The sequence below is a fragment of the Macrobrachium nipponense genome, chromosome 12, assembly GCF_015104395.2.
Source record: "Macrobrachium nipponense isolate FS-2020 chromosome 12, ASM1510439v2, whole genome shotgun sequence".
NCBI lineage: Eukaryota > Metazoa > Arthropoda > Malacostraca > Decapoda > Palaemonidae > Macrobrachium > Macrobrachium nipponense.
This window is the reverse complement of record NC_087205.1, coordinates 28,395,821-28,415,820: the sequence shown is the minus strand read 5'-3', so window position 1 is coordinate 28,415,820 and position 20,000 is coordinate 28,395,821. Positions and strand designations below refer to the sequence as shown.

General features: G+C 34.8%; 1 protein-coding gene and 1 long non-coding RNA gene across 6 annotated transcripts in view; one reads left to right on the top strand and one right to left on the bottom strand.

The window, feature by feature from the left end:
• Nucleotides 1-20,000, bottom strand: part of LOC135224442 (synaptogenesis protein syg-2-like) — a 287,540-nt gene that overhangs the window by 14,240 nt on the left and 253,300 nt on the right. For all 5 annotated transcript variants that reach the window (XM_064263433.1, XM_064263429.1, XM_064263432.1 and 2 more), the window contains 4 exons: nucleotides 14,961-15,112; nucleotides 12,864-13,008; nucleotides 11,569-11,699; nucleotides 10,672-10,831 (listed from right to left, as the gene is read on the bottom strand). In XM_064263433.1, the coding sequence (XP_064119503.1) occupies nucleotides 10,672-10,831; nucleotides 11,569-11,699; nucleotides 12,864-13,008; nucleotides 14,961-15,112 (588 nt within the window). The remainder of the gene's footprint in view (nucleotides 1-10,671; nucleotides 10,832-11,568; nucleotides 11,700-12,863; nucleotides 13,009-14,960; nucleotides 15,113-20,000) is intronic.
• The window catches only part of LOC135224443 (uncharacterized), a 175,523-nt gene that overhangs the window by 110,596 nt on the left and 44,927 nt on the right, over nucleotides 1-20,000 (top strand). The gene's annotated exons all lie outside the window — the stretch shown is intronic.

Here is a 20,000-nt window from a genome sequence, read left to right as displayed (position 1 = left end):
TCTAGAAGTTAAGAGGGCATTGTGGCTATTACAATTGCATATGTATCTGGTAAAAAAGTGACCAGTAGATTCTACACACACACACTCACACACACATATTATATATATATAGTACGTCGACAGCATATAGAATACGAATGAATTACTCTGTTTAACCCTTTGCTTTCGATAGAGCAAATGTTTGTTAGCCATTTATTTGGCATTCCTGAAGCATTTCTTGCAAACGTCACTCTCTCGTTGATAAATCATGTATCTGAAACAATTCTCTTTATTTCTGTTTCATTTATTTCTCAGATGGTCTGAATGTAACATTAACATCAATACGTGTTCATTGTCAGTATTTTTATTTCATGGAATCCTTGTTTGTATTAATTTTTGCCGTTACTATATGCGAAAGTATATCATTTTGTATTTACAAGGGTACACAAAAGCAAAGCAGAACATATAAAATGAATTGATTTCCAGTACCTTAAATCCATAAGTATTCTTATATGAATGTATTCATAATGTATAAAAAAAAATTATAAATATTTGCTGATATTGAGCAGTTCGATACACTACGGCAGTTGGTATCAATCAGAGTGCATGAAAGTTACGTAATTAATGAAAGTAAATAAATCGTTGCACATATTTAATGATGCTATATAATTTAATATATTCTAGGTAATTTGGATCTCCCATTACAAGTAATCGAGAATTTCCATGTAATTTGTACCATACGAAGTTACAAGTCTATTTTCGGTTAATTTTGCGGAAACTTTTCGTAATTCTTCCTACGGAAGTCAGACATTTTTTTTATCATCTTCCGACGACAGGATATTTAAAACTATGTTTTCGATTTGATAAGAAGACGTTATAGATAGAATGAGAACAATTATAAGGAAATGGTTTGCCACGATATATGGTAAACTTCCCATTTTCAAACAATTTAAATGAGTATTTATGCTTGACGAATATACAGACTTATGTTCAAAGGATATAGAAAATAACAACTGGGGATAAATATATTCACTGAATAATTTTATTTACTCATCTTTTCGTATTACTTGGATCCATTTTTATTTTTATTGTTCGGTGACTTCTGTCGTATCAAACACATTTATCCTTTACATCTCAGTACCGCTCATCTGTGACGTCTCTCTCTCTCTCTCTCTCTCTCTCTCTCTCTCTCTCTCTCTCTCTCTCTCTCTCTCTGCGTATGCAAAAATGAGCTATTCTGTCTGAGATTCTTTATAGGAGTTAAGACCCTGTTATAGCTCTCTTCTCTCTCTCCTTCTCTTCCTCAGCTCTCGGTCTCTCCTCTCCAAAAATCTCTCTCCTATGTGTGTGCAAAAATGAGCTACTATTCTGTCTGGGATTCTTTATAGGAGCAAGGCCCTATTATAGCTCTCTCTCTCTCTCTCTCTCTCTCTCTCTCTCTCTCTCTCCTCTGTGTGTGTGTGCGCAAAAATGAGCTACTATTCTGTCTGGGATTCTTTATAGGAGCAAGGCCCTATTATAGCTCTCTCTCTCTCTCCTCTCTCTCTCCCTCTCCATCTCTCTCTCTCTCTCTCTCTCTCTCTCTCTCTCTCTCTTGCTGTGTGTGTGTCTGTATGTGCAAAAATGAGCTTCCATTCTGGCTAAGATTGTTTATAGGAATAAAACCCTATTATAGCTGACCTCCATAACCGTACGTCTCGTAAGAAACAATGCCAGTAAATCTCCATTTATTCTTCGCAATTTGTCTCTTTGACTCCTCCTGGGACCTTACCCCTACCCCTCTCCCCTTCCCTCCCTCCCTTCCATTGAGGTACTTCTCAACAACTCCCCCCCCCCCCCCCCCCACCCCCCCCCCCCCCCCCCCACAACCCCCAATGCTTTACCTCTGCTCCTCCTACCCATGCAACTTCATCTTCCTTTTCATTCTTCATTTTCATTTTTTCTTTCTTTTATTGTTTCTTCATTTTTTTCTTATTCGGGCTTAATGGGTGTAATGGCAATTTTGTCGCTATTCCAGCAAGTTTTGTTCCACTTTTTATAACCCCGAGGAGAGAGAGAGAGAGAGAGAGAGAGAGAGAGAGAGAGAGAGAGAGAGAGAGAGAGTTACTCTGATGCCGAAAAATTTCAGCAAAACGAGGAAAGTTATAATGTACGAAATTATATAGAAGAGCTCCCAGACTGCACCAACAAAAGAGACGTCTTTTGGGTTTTGTTCAAAGTTTGGGATGGTTCATTCAGCGAGCAGATTACACACACACGCCTCTCCCGACCATTTGTCGTCTCTTTTGTTCAGCCTAGGGCTGGGAGCAGCCATGAAGCTAATAAAGAGTGATAAAAGATTAAAAGGTCTTTGCTCTCTCTCTCTCTCTCTTTCTCGATCCTATCCCCCCCCTCTCTCTCTCTCTCTCTCTCTCTCTCTCTCTCTCTCTCAAAGAAGTATCGGTAGAACGGAACGGAAAGAAAGAAACGTTATTCATAGGATTATTGGGACATGCTCGGCGATTTCTGCGAAGAAAATATTCAAATATTCCATTATCCTCGGCGAAGTTTTGTCATTAGGGGAATCATAAAGCTTTCCCTGACAACTTCGAAGCCATGATTACAGTCTTAAGCCGCCTAAATATATTACATGACGAAGAAGGACGCAGGCCCTGGGCCCCGAACTCCCCCCCACCCCCACTTCTTCTCTCTCTCTCTCTCTCTATCTTCTCTCTCTCTCTCTCTCTCTCTCTCGTTTCCGAGCATAGCGTAAACTACAGTCGTTTATTCAATTACCTCTCTCTCTCTCTCTCTCTCTCTCTCTCTCTCTCTCTCTCATGAATGCGATTGGTTTGAAGAGTATTCCCTTACGAATAGATAGATGTTTCATTATGAGATTATCTCGCAATCAAGTCTAGCCTTCATTATATTATGATATTGTTATTTTACGTGCCTTTCAACTCATTCGTTGATGTGCCTGTTTTACCATGCATCACTTTATTGATTAAGTATACTTTATGTAAACGACTTTAATTTCTTAGGCTACTTTGCATTTTTGTATTTCGCAAACCTTGAAAACTGGAAAGATCGGTGACCCTCCAAAGGAGTCCGGATAGGGGTAGCGAATAGCGAATAACGAAGAGCTTGTGGTTTAGACTCCTTCGAAATTGAAAGTATAACTTGATTTTGATGAAACTGCTGACGAAAGAAGCAGTTTGGTTGAATTAAGGGTTTCATTACTTTCTTTGGTATTCTAGCTGGTAAGAACAGTTCAGTCAATTATTTTGTCCCATCAGTTCTCGTTTAATATTATGTTTATATATTATAAGGGCTGAGGATCATATTGTAAATGCTCATTCTAGAATTAATCTAGGATTAAGTTATCTGTAAGATTGTGTATATTTATTATTTATTTTCGAAATTATGATTCAAATATTATTTTAATGTAGTACTTATTTGGAACACGTTTTTACATACTGGACCGTCTGTCTTTAATACATATAGTTCATATAATGCTATCGGTTTTTTTAAAGTGCGACTAATTTGAAACGGGAAATTGAAGAGGGAAATTAAGAGTGACAATAAGAGAAATTTCACAATTCGCAGACTATCTACTGCGTCTTGTCTTGAGGAGGACTGTAGTTAATCAAATGGTCGTAATAATATATAAGATGTATAAACGTATACGTTTCCACAAAACACACACTATATATATATATATATATATATATATATATATATATATATATATATATATATATATATATATATATATATATATATATATATATATATAATGACTGGTAAAAGTGTTCTGTAACAACAGAATTCCATCTAATAAAAGGAGCCCATAAAAACAACCAAAATGTATAGAGAAAACAGTACTATATTTCAGAGGACTGCTGTCTCTCTCTTTCAGGTATCTTGAATTGGAAAAGTTTACAGAAAAGGTGGTATTTATACCAAGAGATTCGTCCACAAGTAAGCCAATTTAGGTCACCCCCGCTGATAATCTTCCTTTAATCTTCTTAAGCGTTGGTTGAATGAACACTGCGTCGACGATGTCGGATGTCCAATTCCCTTTTGAGATGTTCATTACCTGCTTCTCTTTTATTAAGGCCGATTCCATCATTTGACTCTTTTGTACCGGCAGTTGCTGCTATAAATTACACGTGAACATATTCCGTTTATTCTATGGTTATGTTCATTTATATGATTGAAAATAGCCGAGTTCTGTTGTCCATACCTAACTGACCGTTTGTGTTGTAATTAATCTGGTGGGAAGTGATTTACCTGTAAATCCGATGTAAGATTGGTCACAGTCCTGGCATGGGATCTCATATACCCCAGAGTCTTTGGGCAATGTCTTTTGTTGGACGTTAATCAGGGATTTGGCTAAGGTATTTGGGTAGGTAAATGCAAAAGGGTTGGATTTCCCAAGGGTGTGAGTTACTCTCTTAATCGTCTCCAGGTGGGGAATTTTTATTTTATTGTTGGGTGTGTCTCTGGTCTTGTCTTTAGGGGGTCGGTAGAAAATTACGTTTTGCTTTTTGAATTGCTTTCTTTTCAATTATATGGTCAGGAATACTTTAAAGATGAAAGTTGCTTGCGAATTAGTTCAATTCTTTTTCCAGGAAATCTGGGGAACAAATTCGTAAGGCTCTTAAGAATAGGTTGCTAGCTAGACCTATCTTGATGGTATTGTCATGATAGCTAAAATAGTGAATATATGAAAGTGAGAACGTTGGTTTTCTGTATATGGTAAATTTGTATTCTGTCGTGTCTCTGATTATTAAAACATCAAGAAAAGGAATTTTGTTGTCTGTTTCCCATTCAACTTTAAATTTGATGCTGGGCACTAATGCGTTTAATTTTGAGAGGAATTCATTAAATTACCCACTTATTATCCCAAAATGTTAGTATGTCATCCACGTATCTCATCCACAGCATGTTTTTGGGTTTTATTGCATTTATTACTGTAGTTTCAAAGTATTCCATGTACAGATTGGCTAAAATAGGACTTAAAGGACTACCCATACTACACCCGAATTTTTGCTTGTAGAATGATTCCCCGAATGAAAATACGTTATTAGATGCACATAATTCAACTAACTTTATTATTTTGTCAAGTGCCAAAGGGAAATGATCTGAATAGGGGGATAATTTTTCCCTTAAAAACTGAAGAACGTCCTGTACTGGTACTTTTGTGAATAGGGAGTCTACGTCAAGGCTTAAAAGTTTTATGTTGTGAAGTGGTATATGTGCTTCTCTGATTTGTGACAAAAGTCTTCCGAATGTTTGATGTGACTGGGAGAAAATACCATCAAGATAGGTCTAGCTAGCAACCTATTCTTAAGAGCCTTACGAATTTGTTCCCCAGATTTCCTGGAAAAAGAATTTGAACTAATTCGCAAGCAACTTTCATCTTTAAAGTATCCTGACCATATAATTGAGAAAGCAATTCAAAAAGCAACGTAATTTTCTACCGACCCCCTAAAGACAAGACCAGAGACACACCCAACAATAAAATAAAAATTCCCCACCTGGAGACGATTAAGAGAGTAACTCACACCCTTGGGAAATCCAACCCTTTTGCATTTACCTACCCAAATACCTTAGCCAAATCCCTGATTAACGTCCAACAAAAGACATCGCCCAAAGACTCTGGGGTATATGAGATCCCATGCCAGGACTGTGACCAATCTTACATCGGATTTACAGGTAAATCACTTCCCCAGAGATTAATACAAACACAAACGGTCAGTTAGGTATGGACAACAGAACTCGGCTATTTTCAATCATATAAATGAACATAACCATAGAATAAACTGGAATATGTCACATGTAATTTATAGCAGCAACTGCCGGTACAAGAGTCAAATGATGGAATCGGCCTTAATAAAAGAGAAGCAGGTAATGAACATCTCAAAAGGGAATTGGACATCCGACATCGTCGACGCAGTGTTCATTCAACCAACGCTTAAGAAGATTAAAGGAAGATTATCAGCGGGGGTGACCTAAATTGGCTTACTTGTGGACGAATCTCTTGGTATAAATACCACCTTTTCTGTAAACTTTTCTCATTCATATACCTGAAGAGAGAGACAGCAGTCTCTGAAATATAGTACTTTTCTCTCTACATTTTTGGTGTTTTTATGGGCTCCTTTTATTAGATGGAATTCTGTTGTTACAGAACACTTTTACCAGTCATTGTCAGCCCATTATGGAATTCAACCACCTTTCCACGATTCTTCACTCACTTCCAGAAGTCAAGCCAGTTTTCCGCAAGTTTGAAAAAGAACTGAACAGACTACACCGGCTGAAAAACCAAAAACACTTTTTGGAAGAATGCCTCAAAGAACAAGTACTTCCAAAAATGTACGGATTCGGGAGATGGACTCTGCAATCAAACCCCTTCCCTCTATCACACAAGATTTTCCTGGAAGAAAGAATCACCAATACGAGAAAACGACATCTTCGTGCTACGCAGAGTGATATATGGAACTCAATCTAATCTTCGCCTCCTCACTACGGACCACGTATACAGGTATCTGATTTCATTCTGTTCCGACAATTGCTGCCTATAATAGCGTGACCTCATTCCAACAGACTTTTACGCAAGTTAAATAACCTAATAGATAATAGCGCATGGAATAATCTTGAACAACAAGACAAAGTTTTAAACTTATCCAACACCCCCCTTACTGTAAATCAACATTTAGTTTTAAATTTAGGCTTATCCTTTGCCCTAATGCCAGACCGCAAAAACAACCTAGACTTCATAGTGGCTTTTGATAAAATTCATATCTGACAAAAACTACAGCGTGAAGAGATATGTTTAAAAGGAGTGTTACTAAATGCTTTAACTGACCTTCATAAGAAATATCCTGTTCCCCGCAGATTCATGATAGCCATCCACTCGCTAAAAAAGTTAGATGTTATAATAAGTAGATCCGACAAAGACGGCAAAATTGTAATAATGGACAAAGACTTCTACTCGACAAATCAACCAGCTCCTTAGCGACACAAATACTTACGAAAAACTGACGAAAAATCCCCTCCAGAACGTTCCCACAGAATTTTTTCGGAAAGTAAGATTAATTGGCCAAGACAAAAAGAGTATTGAACTATTAGAGAAATTTAAAGTAATTAATCCTAAATTACCCTACTTTTATGGTCTTCCCAAAACTCACAAAGACAATCTTCCATTCAGACCCATCGTTTCATGCGCCGGAGCTTTCAATTACAAAATTTCTAAATGGTTAGCTGGCCTCCTTTCTCCTTTTTTTTAGGCACTTTTTCTCCCAGTCACATCAAACATTCGGAAGACTTTTGTCACAAATTCAGAGAAGCACATATACCACTTCACAACATAAACTTTTAAGCCTTGACGTAGACTCCCTATTCACAAAAGTACCAGTACAGGACGTTCTTCAGTTTTTTAAGGGAAAAATTATCCCCCCCCCCTATTCAGATCATTTCCCTTTGGCACTTGACAAAATAATAAAGTTAGTTGAATTATGTGGCTCTAATACCGTATTTCATTCGGGGAATCTTCTACAAGCCAAAATTCGGGTGTAGTATGGTAGTCCTTTAAGTCCTATTTTAGCCAATCTGTACATGGAATACTTTGAAACTACAGTAATAAATGCAATAAAACCCAAACATGCTGTGGATGAGATACGTGGATGACATACTAACATTTTGGGATAATAAGTGGGGTAATTTTAATGAATTCCTCTCAAAATTAAACGCATTAGTGCCCAGCATCAAATTTAAAGTTGAATGGGAAACAGACAACAAAATTCCTTTTCTTGATGTTTTTAATAATCAGAGAACACGACAGAATACAAATTTACCATATACAGAAAACCAACGTTCTCACTTTCATATATTCACTATTTTAGCTATCATGACAATACCATCAAGATAGGTCTAGCTAGCAACCTATTCTTAAGAGCCTTACGATTTGTTCCCAGATTTCCTGGAAAAAGAATTTGAACTAATTCGCAAGCAACTTTCATCTTTAAAGTATCCTGACCCTATAATTGAGAAAGCAATTCAAAAAGCAAACGTAATTTTCTACCGACCCCCTAAAGACAAGACCAGTGACACACCCAACAATAAAATAAAAATTCCCCACCTGGAGACGATTAAGAGAGTAACTCACACCCTTGGAATCCAACCCTTTTGCATTTACCTACCCAAATACCTTAGCCAAATCCCTGATTAACGTCCAACAAAAGACATCGCCCAAAGACTCTGGGGTATATGAGATCCCATGCCAGGACTGTGACCAATCTTACATCGGATTTACAGGTAAATCACTTCCCCAGAGATTAATACAACACAAACGGTCAGTTAGGTATGGACAACAGAACTCGGCTATTTTCAATCATATAAATGAACATAACCATAGAATAAACTGGAATATGTCACGTGTAATTTATAGCAGCAACTGCCGGTACAAGAGTCAAATGATGGAATCGGCCTTAATAAAAGAGAAGCAGGTAATGAACATCTCAAAAGGGAATTGGACATCCGACATCGTCGACGCAGTGTTCATTCAACCAACGCTTAAGAAGATTAAAGGAAGATTATCAGCGGGGGTGACCTAAATTGGCTTACTTGTGGACGAATCTCTTGGTATAAATACCACCTTTTCTGTAAACTTTTCTCATTCATATACCTGAAGAGAGAGACAGCAGTCCTCTGAAATATAGTACTTTTCTCTCTACATTTTTGGTGTTTTTTTATGGGCTCCTTTTATTAGATATATATATATATATATATATATATATATATATATATATATATATATATATATATATATATATATATATATATATATATATACATATATATATATATATATATATATATATATATATATATGCTATATATATTATATATATATACTATATATATATAAATATATATATATATATATATATATATATAATATATATATATATATATATATATATATATACTATATATATATAATATATATATGTGTGTGTGTGTGTGTGTGTGTGTGTGTGTGTGTTTGCATAATCAGTTTTGCGTCTGATTTATATATCTAACATATATCTTACTTGTAAAATAAAACTTGAAAACGATTAGAAATCCTGACTGGTTTCATCATTATTGCTGAGCTATTTTCAGTCCTCTTAATATGGCTTAGGAATGATATGATGTTTTACACACACACACACACACACACACACACACACACACACACACATATATATAATATATATGTATATATATATATTATAATATATATATATATATATATATATATAGATAATAGATAGATAATAGTAGATAGATATATAGATAGATAGATATATATTAATATATATATATAATATCTATATATATATATATATATATATATATATATATATATATATATATATATATATATATATATATATATATATATAGATATATATATATATATATATATATATATAATATAGATAGATATATATATATATCTATATATATATATCTATCTATATCTATATATATATCTAATAATAATAATATATATAATATATATAATTATATGTATTATATGTAAATGGTATATATAATATACAATATACAAATATACAATACATATATATAATTATCTAATAGTATATATAATATATAATATATTTAATATATATATTATTACCCGATAGATAGCAGCAAAGTCTCCCAGCCTTCATTTGTTTTTATGATCTTAATTAGAATATTTTTATCCCATTTGTTGTCCATTTTGATACACCTGTCTTTTCTTCTTCTTTTCCCCAGTCTCGGGGCTTTCTCATATCTCAAAAGACGAGACTTTGCAATATGGTTAAGACGATAAGCGGATTAAGGGCTTCCGATAAGAAGTAATATCAGAGAGACGAAAAAAATATGTTTCCCGTAAAATTCGAGTCCTTATCCTTTGGAATCTGACCGACTTCGTCCCCTGATTCCCCCGCCCCCTTCCTCCCCCTTTCCCTTTCAACCCATCCCTCGAGGGAGGGGAGTGGGAGGGTTGTCCTCCATGTCTCAGTAGAGCTTGGAATTTATTTCGTTGTATGTACGAACCTTTCTTTTCCGTTTGTGTAACGATGAGATATTGTGTAATGATCGAAAGCGCTTATTGTGCGGAAGATATAAAAGGCTGGACGGATATGAAAAAGGCAGCGAGTTATGAAAGGAATATCATCCTTTGAGCCGTCAGTTCACGGTTCGTTTCAGAGAATTATAAGTGACAAAAAAAGAACAATAATAATAGTAATACTAATTGCCATTCTCCAAAGATTGACTTACGACTGGAAGAGATGCGTTCATGAACAAATTTAATTTTAAAAACGCTTTGAAATTGAAAAACGCTTTGTGAACGAAAAATCAGGAGAAGTAAACGAAAATTAATAAAAGAACTGATTTTTCTAATCACAGAACACTCAAAAAACAAATAGATGGAATAAAAGAAAGAATATTCAAAACAAAGACTCAAAGAACAAAAAGGGCATGAAGAGGGAAGAATGTGCAACACGAAAACTTAAAAAAATAGAAGGAATAAAACAGGGAAAATATTCAAAAGGAAGACTCAAAGAACAGAAGAAGGAATAAAGCAGGAAAGAAAATCGAGAACCAAGAATTAAAGAATAAAACAAGAAATACAATAGTTAAAAACAATCAAAGCAAAATCAGTCGACATACACTGAACTTGGAGTATGACGGCGTTGCTCTGGCCATCCCCCTCGATGTTAGACGCCACGCAAGTGTATAGTCCTGCCTGCTGGCGGCGAACTCGCTGGATCACTAAGCTCTGGTTGCTGACTATGACTCCGCCGGAGACGTTGTGCTGGACTTGCACTCCCTGTCGTTAAAAGAAGGAAGATTCCAACTATTATTGTTACCTAACAAGACTTAAAGGGCTGGCTACAGATTGTTCTAAAGAAATTGATCTTTCTTGCAAATGGAATAAAGCAGTATCACCAGATCACTGATTAAGATTTAGGGACTTTGTTAAGGAGAAAAGGCAATGGTAAATAAAGTGGACAGCTGAGGATGAAGAGCATAGCAGGGGAATGGATAATAGGGAAAGGGAAATGTACATTATGCGAATGTCTTTCCGTATTGACTAAATTGGCAATAAACAGGCATATTGTTTCTGGTACACCTTATTGGGGAGGTTTGTAACGTGGTGCATATATATATTAGTATGGGTAAATTTATGAATTGAGTTTACATAAACTGAACTCTGTTAAAGTATGCTAATGCATTCAAAATGGATATCAGTAAATTCAAAATTCTAAACATCTATATAATTCTGGATTAGTTGAGAATATGCCATTGTAATATTACGTGTATACTCACATATACATACACACACACACACACACACACACACACACACACACATATATATATATATATATATATATATATATATATATATATGTGTGTGTGTGTGTGTGTGTGTGTGCGTGTGTGTGTGTGTGTGTGTGCGCGTATATATATATATATATATATATATATATATATATATATATATATATAGTATGTATGTTATGTATGTATGTAAGTATGTATGTATATATCTGTTCCACTTACATTATGATGCCAGACGACCTTGTACACCCAAGGATTAGCTCGCACGTTGCACTCGAAGTAGACATCGTCTCCCTCCTTGATGTCCTCGGGGCTCAAATTGCTCCCCATCGCTAAGTAAACTTGAGGCGTGTCTGGGAAAATAACAAGAGGGAGACTCAAGTAATTGGGTGTTTTGAAGGAAAAAAAAATTCCGCTTTTAATCATTTGTTCTTTTTTTTTTTTAATGTTATCTGGTTGTGAACGTGGTGTAATGCTTAATTTCTCTCTCTATTTTTTATATGTTTGTTTCTTTGTAAATAAATTCTGTATCAATATCTTTGATTTTTTCGCTGTCTTTGTATTTATTTAAATTATTCTCCATCTTACGATAAGTGAATGTGAATGAAATAACTTTATAATGAGAAATACATGAAGTTTAGTTCGGTAATATTTTTTTTTTTTCTTTTGGTAAGGTAGTTTTTTTTCTCAAGCTAATTTGTAGATCATAATTTTAGGTTTCTATTTTTTTATGGAATTTATAGTGGAAAGGAATTTTGCATAATAATGCCATTGTCCACAGGAATATGATAATAGACGAATATCGTACAAAAAATTAATAGCTAAATAAAACAAAATATTAAAATAAAGAGGAAGTGCTATAATTTATCCCAGAAGTAATGGAAGCATTGGGTTGTACAGAATACCAGAAAAAAATAGTTATTTCAAAATATACAAAATATAACCTAAAGATACTAGTGATTGAGCGGTTGGTATCCCCTTCAAACTCAAGTCAAGTAGCATTCAACAGGTGGTAGGCACATCACGAAGATTTTTAAAGGGTTTGAATTGTTAAATCACTGATCGCATGTATCGAAATTATTCTCATCTTCATTTACCTTAATTAAATCGTTTTGTGATTGTATACAAGAAAAAAACAAGCTATTTTTATAACTAGAAACCCATAAGAAAAAACTTGCATCAATATAATGGCCGATTTCCATGATTACATTGAGAGCCATCACTTTTATTTTCATTCTGCTATTCTTAAATCTAATGAATTAGCTACCTTTATGACCATTATCATAAACGAGTTTAATATATATGTGTATGGCCTCTATGTCTGTGTTAGTTTCCTCTGATAATTATATGTAAATCCACAGCCATTTCTTCAATGAACTTTCTCTTACGGAATAAAAATCTGGCTTTAATAAAATTGTCAGTATCCTTCCTGAAAAATAAATAAACAAATAAATAAATAAAACATCGAGAGAGAGCCAAAAATAACTTTGAGAGGAACCGGTAAACCACATACTCACAATAGACCTCTAAAAGCCACTGGTCCTCTAAAGGGGTGTGGTGTATCACCGGAGACTCTGCTTGGCACTTCAGGTACTTCCCTCCGTCGTTTTCGTTGGGCACGAAGGTCAGCGTGCTCAGGGTCACGTTGCCCGAACTGGCTGTCTGCGGGAGGAAGCAGAGGAAATAGTCAGTTGAGGTGAAAGTGTACATTTTAGTGGAAATTCTTTAATAAGTATCAAAATAAGGAAGCTGATTATTAGGGACCAAAATAAATGGTCAATTTAGGTGGATCTGCAAATTTAGAAGTTTGTTAATGGTCAATTTAGGCGAAATTGTAAATTTAGGAAAATTTTCTTATCACATAGAAACATTCGATTCAGTTAATTTGGGTGAAACTAAATTTAAGAGGTATTCCATATTACGGAAGAATGCTCAATTTAGGTGAATCTGTAAAATTCAGAAAAAATGGTTTAGGAGAAGTGATCAATTTATTCAAATTAGGTGGTACTGTGAAATCTAGGAAACTTTATTAAGAAACATGGACAGTTTGGTTAATTCTGGTGAAGTAAATTTAAGTGTTGTTATTCAAGAAAAATGGCCAATTTAGTCAATTTAGACAAAATATTTAGTCGAGAAGATTGACATCAAGTAGAAAGGGTGAATTTAGCTGAAACTGTAAGTTAAATGAAATATATATATCAGGATAAATTGTGATACGAAGGAGAAATGGTAATTTGAAATACAAGACCAACTTCTCTATTTTTCCTCCTTTTTTCCTAAGGCAAGTCTGGATAAGGCTAAATGTAGTACCCGAGGCCAATGGCCTCTGCTCTTTAAAAGTGCTGATTGCATGACTGCTCGTCTTCTATAAACGCAGAGACATTGTCAGAGCATGCAATGTTTAAATGCAATACAATCTCTTATGAGAATATGATATTAGTATATTGCATATAGATAACGGTATAGAAAATGAGCGAGAAATGAAGAATATATAAAAAATAAGATGAAATAATTAAGATCCGATGGGCGTATTAATTTTGAAAAAGAATCTTGATTTTCTAAGATTTCATCTATGAAAGAATGCGTCATCCATAACTGGTAATTTGAAATTTGTGATATACAGCTGCTAAAAAAACACCCTGGAAAATGAAAAGGAAAAACAAATTTATTTCACTTTACAGCAGCGACACTCCTGAAGCTTAGAAAATTGTGCATCAACAAATAGAAATTGCCGTTACTTTTGCTAGTATATTTCCTAGGTGCATTTGTGCAGGCGTGAAATTTGTCATTTCAGAAAACCAGAACTTGAAGCAAATAACGTGAGATTATTTCGAAAATCTGCGAAAGCGTCTTTATCATACTTTCGAAACTTTAAATGAAAATCTTTGCATATGAAATGGCCATCTTGTAATGAGTTTAAACTACACAGTCCCTATTCTTTTTAAGTGAATATGAAAAGCAAAAATGATGAGGCACATATTTAAATACGTTTGCGTTAACTCCATGTACCGAAAACTATTAAAAGATGAAAATAAAAATGAAAATAATTTGCTACGAGAAAACACCAAAATCAGGAAATTAAATATAAATAGTTAAAATGACAGTTTTCCAAGACGCCAATCAAGCTAAGCGAATACATTTCTAGAAAAACAAACACTCGGTTAACAAACAAAATAAACACTTTATCATTTGCCTCAGGGTTACCTGCAAAGAACACTCCTCCCCCTCCCCCAGCCCGATCCCCTACCCGCGAATACCACATGCTCTCTGCCCCTTCCTACCGAACTTTTTCCGTCCTGGGCAAGATAAGGGTGGTGGGTTGTTGGTCTCTTTTGGCATCTGTAGCAACGTATGGAAATATTAATATATAAATCAATAGATGGATATTCTTTAAACTGTAATAAATGTCTAACTCCCATTTTTTTTTTTTTTTCGGGGAGCTCCAACTCTCTTTTCTTTAAGAGGAGGGAAGGCTACCCATTTTGGGGGTAGGAGCCCTAACCCTCTTTTTTGGGGGGGTGGGGGCGGTTGGTAGAGGAGACGGGGAAAGTGCTGTCATCTGCACGTCAAAGAAAATAGTCTCTAACCGGGTACGAGACTCGTCCAAGACTTACTGAGGTAGTAGCGTTGTTTAACTGGACCCCATCCAGCCACCAGGTGAGCGAGGCAGACGGGCGTGCCCCTACGCTTTGGCACACCAGTTCGTACTCCTTGCCGGATGAAAGAGGCTCTAGTGACCCGAGGATCTTTACTGACAGGGGCTTGACTGAAAGTGAGAGAGATAAACAAGGAGATTCAGTTTCAGTTATAATTTGTAAGAAGAAAAATGTTCTATTTTTGACTCCGTTGGCTGCAGACATATCTTGAAAATCGATTCGTTCTGAGACAGCAGATCATGAAGATTAAAAGGAAAACGTAGAGAGAGAACGACCAAAGAAAGGATCTGATTTTTGAGATTCATTATCAGTTTTAAATTTTATGTGAGAGGGGAACCTTCAACTTTTGAGACTTGTGGCAGCAGACATTCCTGGAGAAATAATTGATTCTGAGTTAGCAGAGCGTGAAGATTACAAGGAAAAAATGGAGAGAAGGAATGAAGAAAAGAATTGATATTTAAAGGAAAAGAACAATGCAAAGGAAAGTAACTATTTATAACTGATACCAAGTATAAGGAAATGGACTGACTGACTTTTAAACATACAGAAACGTTTTAGCAACATTCGTAATAAGTAGCATAGCGTATTTTGTTCTAAATAACAAAATAAAAAAAATATCCCTCAATTAAAAAAAAGATAATTCATGTAAATCCACATTCACACAGCTGTCGATTACAAATCCCCAAATTCATTAAATTAATGGCAGCAATTGGATTGCGAAGGCTAGATAAGTGCCGGAATAATAAAGTTCCCATTCAATATTTATTATGACCCGGTAAGTGAGTTATTTTCAAACGATGATCAAGTTAATTAACTGTACATTTAGCTGAAAGGTCCACGTGACTTGTTGATTTTTTTATAATCATTCAATATTTGTGATTGAAAAAATAAAACGATGAAAAGGGCTTGGCTTAATCGGAAGGGGATTTCGAAAAATATAGATGTTAATGATGTATCAGATGACGTAGGTAATTTCTCAATCATAATGGTATCTTCAAAAAAACATTTCATAGTGATATTTGAGATACTTTCTTGCCATTCCATTAAAATCTGTATAGGCAAAAGTACTGTCACAACCATTTAAAGTTTATTTGTCAATGGAAGGAAGATAATCTTAAACGAAAATCATTAAGATGTCAGTAAGATTAGTATACCAAGGGCGCTGTCACTAGAAACAAGATTAGTATCTTGAATATAGGTAGTTGAAATGTCATATGTCATTTCTGCATATACGTTCTTCGACAACAACACCAACAACATCACAATTAGAAGAAAATTTATCGTGAGAAGCTGTTAGTTTATATACGGAACCTATGATAAAATACACAGTACCTTGTTTACAGTAATATTTTACATCCAACTCAAAGTAAGAGAAACCTACATGCATGATGTCAGTTCTCGTTGCGCATGCACTGGTGATAAAAATATCTTAAACCGCAGTTCAAACGAAAAAGAAAAACGTTATTTGTTTTGGGCGTCGCCAGTCGATGAAATTCCGCAGTAACTGACAGGCAATACATAATTCTCAGCCATTGGCAAATCTTTGAGGAGAGTGACGTCCGGGAATTTCAAACGCTGAGTCCCATGGGAAGAGCAGGTTGTAGTTTTATTCAGGTATACTCCTTTCAAATATTCATTTCCTTGTGAATTATTCACCAATATTCTTTCTAGGTTTGACTCTATCCGGTGAAACCTTCAATTTATATACTGCAGTTGATTAATATCACATACTGTAACAATACATACGGGGGTAACCACTCTTTACAACATACATACTTACACACATACATATATACATACATGCATTTAATGCCAAACAATGGGAAAATAAATTCAACGACGGTAACTCTTTGTGTAAATACACGCATACTTATATACATACATACATACATTTAATGCCATACTATGTGAAAATATATTCATGGGTAATAACTATATGCATACATATATAGACAGGCGCATGGCTTCGTACCTACATTTTCTGTTCCTTTCTCTGACTGTTTTGTGATAAACTGGATGTCACAGTAATTATTGGTTGTCAGTAGCAAATGTTACAATGAATGTCAAAATGTTTTTCGGTTATTGAAATATTGAAATACTGAGACATGTTTTTGTTACATTGTGCGTGACTTTAAAACGGATACTAATCTGTGATAACGAATCTTAGCACGGGAAGGATAATATTTCATTCGGAATATTGTAAAAATACAATTATTTACCTAATGAGGGATGATAAATCCTACCTGTATTATAACATTCAAGATATCAAAGTGTATATTTAATCATTCAAGCATACTTTAGCTGAAATATTAAGAACATTTTGCTTAAAATGCTTCACATACATGATTATTTCTTTAACAGAGACCGTTCATCCCACGCTGCGATATAATAGTTGGATATCACAGAGATAACCCGTCCTTTTCAGGGATAAACTCGTAACAAAGCCAATGGCTCTCTTTTATCGCGTCCTTTTTCCATTGTATCCGTCATAACTACAATGAAATACACGAATATTTAAAAGTATTACAGGGACTACCGATTTTCGCTGCCTCTGTCAATTCTCGATTTTATGCACAAGTCCTACTATCCTCAGATCAGCTGCTTTACATATTAACTTAAAATTGCAACTCAAAACTTTTACTGAATAAATTTAGATACCAGTTTTGCATTTACTCATATGCTTATTATATGTATTCGTGATGTTCCTTTCTTATTTAAGCTTTTTTGTTCGGCGCATTTTCAATAATGGTGAGGATGTTAGCCCTACATACATCCATTTTCTTGATTCTAGCAGAGCCCGGTATCCATTGACAGCTGGGTGGAACCATTGACCTAGCAAATATGAACCATTCATAACGATAAACATTAAACTTGATTGCTAATATCTAAAGATGGTGGTAGAGTTCTTTATATCCATACGCAAATATAATAATAATAATAATAATAATAATAATAATAATAATAATAATAATAATAATAATAATAATAATAATAATAATAAGTCTAAAGTAAAGGACAGAACGGTATTCGAGAGTGACACTTCGTAAATCTCCAGTAAATTAATTAGTTAGCGTAGTGACAGCTGCTATTTTATTCCAAAGAACTAATTAGCAGCCTCAATAATAGATTATTGTTACTTGAAACATACGTCACGTTGACGCTTTGGTTTGGTTTTGGTATCTGGGAAATCAGTAGAGGAATGACAGAAAAGTCCATCGCTGGGTAATTTAACAATGAATCAATTATCAAGTTGTAAGTTATCAATATATTGTCAAGGCTAGTTGGCGCAAGAATAAATATTCGCAGTTACCGAAGTTCACTTCGAGAATTTAGCGAAGTGATAATTATAATTTTCAAGGTTTGCTGTAAGATATGAATTAATTTTCGTTATTATCAAACAGTTATTAAAACCGTTACTTTAGGATAAAATGGTCATCAAAGTGAATTTAACAGCTGGGATAAAGCGGTCATCAAAGTATATTTAACAGTTGGGATGGTCATCAAAGTGAATTTAACAGTTGGCATAAAATGTTCATCAAAGTGAATTTAACAGTTGGCATAAAATGTTCATCAAAGTGAATTTAACAGTTGGCATAAAATGGTCATCAAAGTGAATTTAACAGTTGGCATAAAATGTTCATCAAAGTGAATTTAACGGTTGGCATAAAATGGTCATCAAAGTGAACTTAACAGTTGGGATAAAATGGTCATCAAAGTGAATTTAACCGTTAAGAATTATCTCAAATTATATGAATCGCTTAAGATACTAATTAATAAAATGCTTTTATAAATCCATGAATTCAGACACGGTTGGTCTGTTTTGATAAGGAGATAACTGGTAGGTAAATGGATAATAGTAAATAGATAATTGATAATGAACATCTAAAAAAAAGGCATCTCCGCATCTTTAATGCTTAGGGAGATTTAGAATAACTACCAAAAAATATAGCTTACAAAACAGGAAGGAATTAAAGACGATTTTGCTTTGCTACAGAATACCGTTCCTCCGATAACCAGAGCTGAATATCTAAAATCTATAATGCCGATTTAACGACGTTTAGGTACAATCTCATTTCTAACATTGATTGATGGAAAGCTTACGTCGCCAGAATTTTGTGTGTTGCATAGCTGTTGGGTACTGTTTTTTTTTCAAGTTTTCTCAAATCAACAACGATTCCTTGTTCATTATTATTTTATTATCTCTCTCTCTCTCTCTCTCTCTCTCGTCTCTCTTCTCTGCTCTCTCTCTCTCTCTCTCTCTCTCTCTCTGTCCAAAAAGAAATTCACACCCCGATTTTAACAGCAATGCACTCTGTTTCTTTCCGAGATTTATATCAGTATTTCTCTGAAGTGTTTCAAATCTCTCTCTCTCTCTCTCTCTCTCTCTCTCTCTCTCTCTCTCTCTCTCTCTCTCTCTCTCTCTCTCTCTCTCAATTCGTCACAGAACCTGTTACTTTGTCCGTCTCTTGCAAAACAAGATTTATTAGTTTGCCTCAAGTTTCTCTTTCTCTCTCTCTCTCTCTCTCTCTTCTTCTTCTTCTTCTTCTTCTTCTTCTACTTCTTCTTCTTCAAACTTTATGATATCTGGCTATTGGATGTTACGCGATTCATGGGACAGCCCAATTCCTTCCTTAATTTCCGGAGATTTTTAGTCATCTAATACCGCCTGCCATTAGCAAACTTGTAACCTATTGAATTCGAGGAAATGGATTCTAGCTCTCAAAGTGTCTCAGTTTATGGAGGCGGCAATCTGGGACGGCTGTAATGGAAAGCTGCAATCCATATTAAACAAAAAAAAAAAAAAAAAGAAAGAAAAAAAGGCCGGAGGAGAAGTTGTTTTATGTGTAGGAAATGTCTAAGATTTTCGATATCGGATTCTTCTCTTGGGAATTTTTTTTATTTTTTTGAGGGGTGGGGGCCGTGTGGTCCGGAGTTTGGTGGGAGGGGGGGATTTTCAACTTATGTTTAAAGCCTTCTAGCAAAATTTTATAAAGAAAA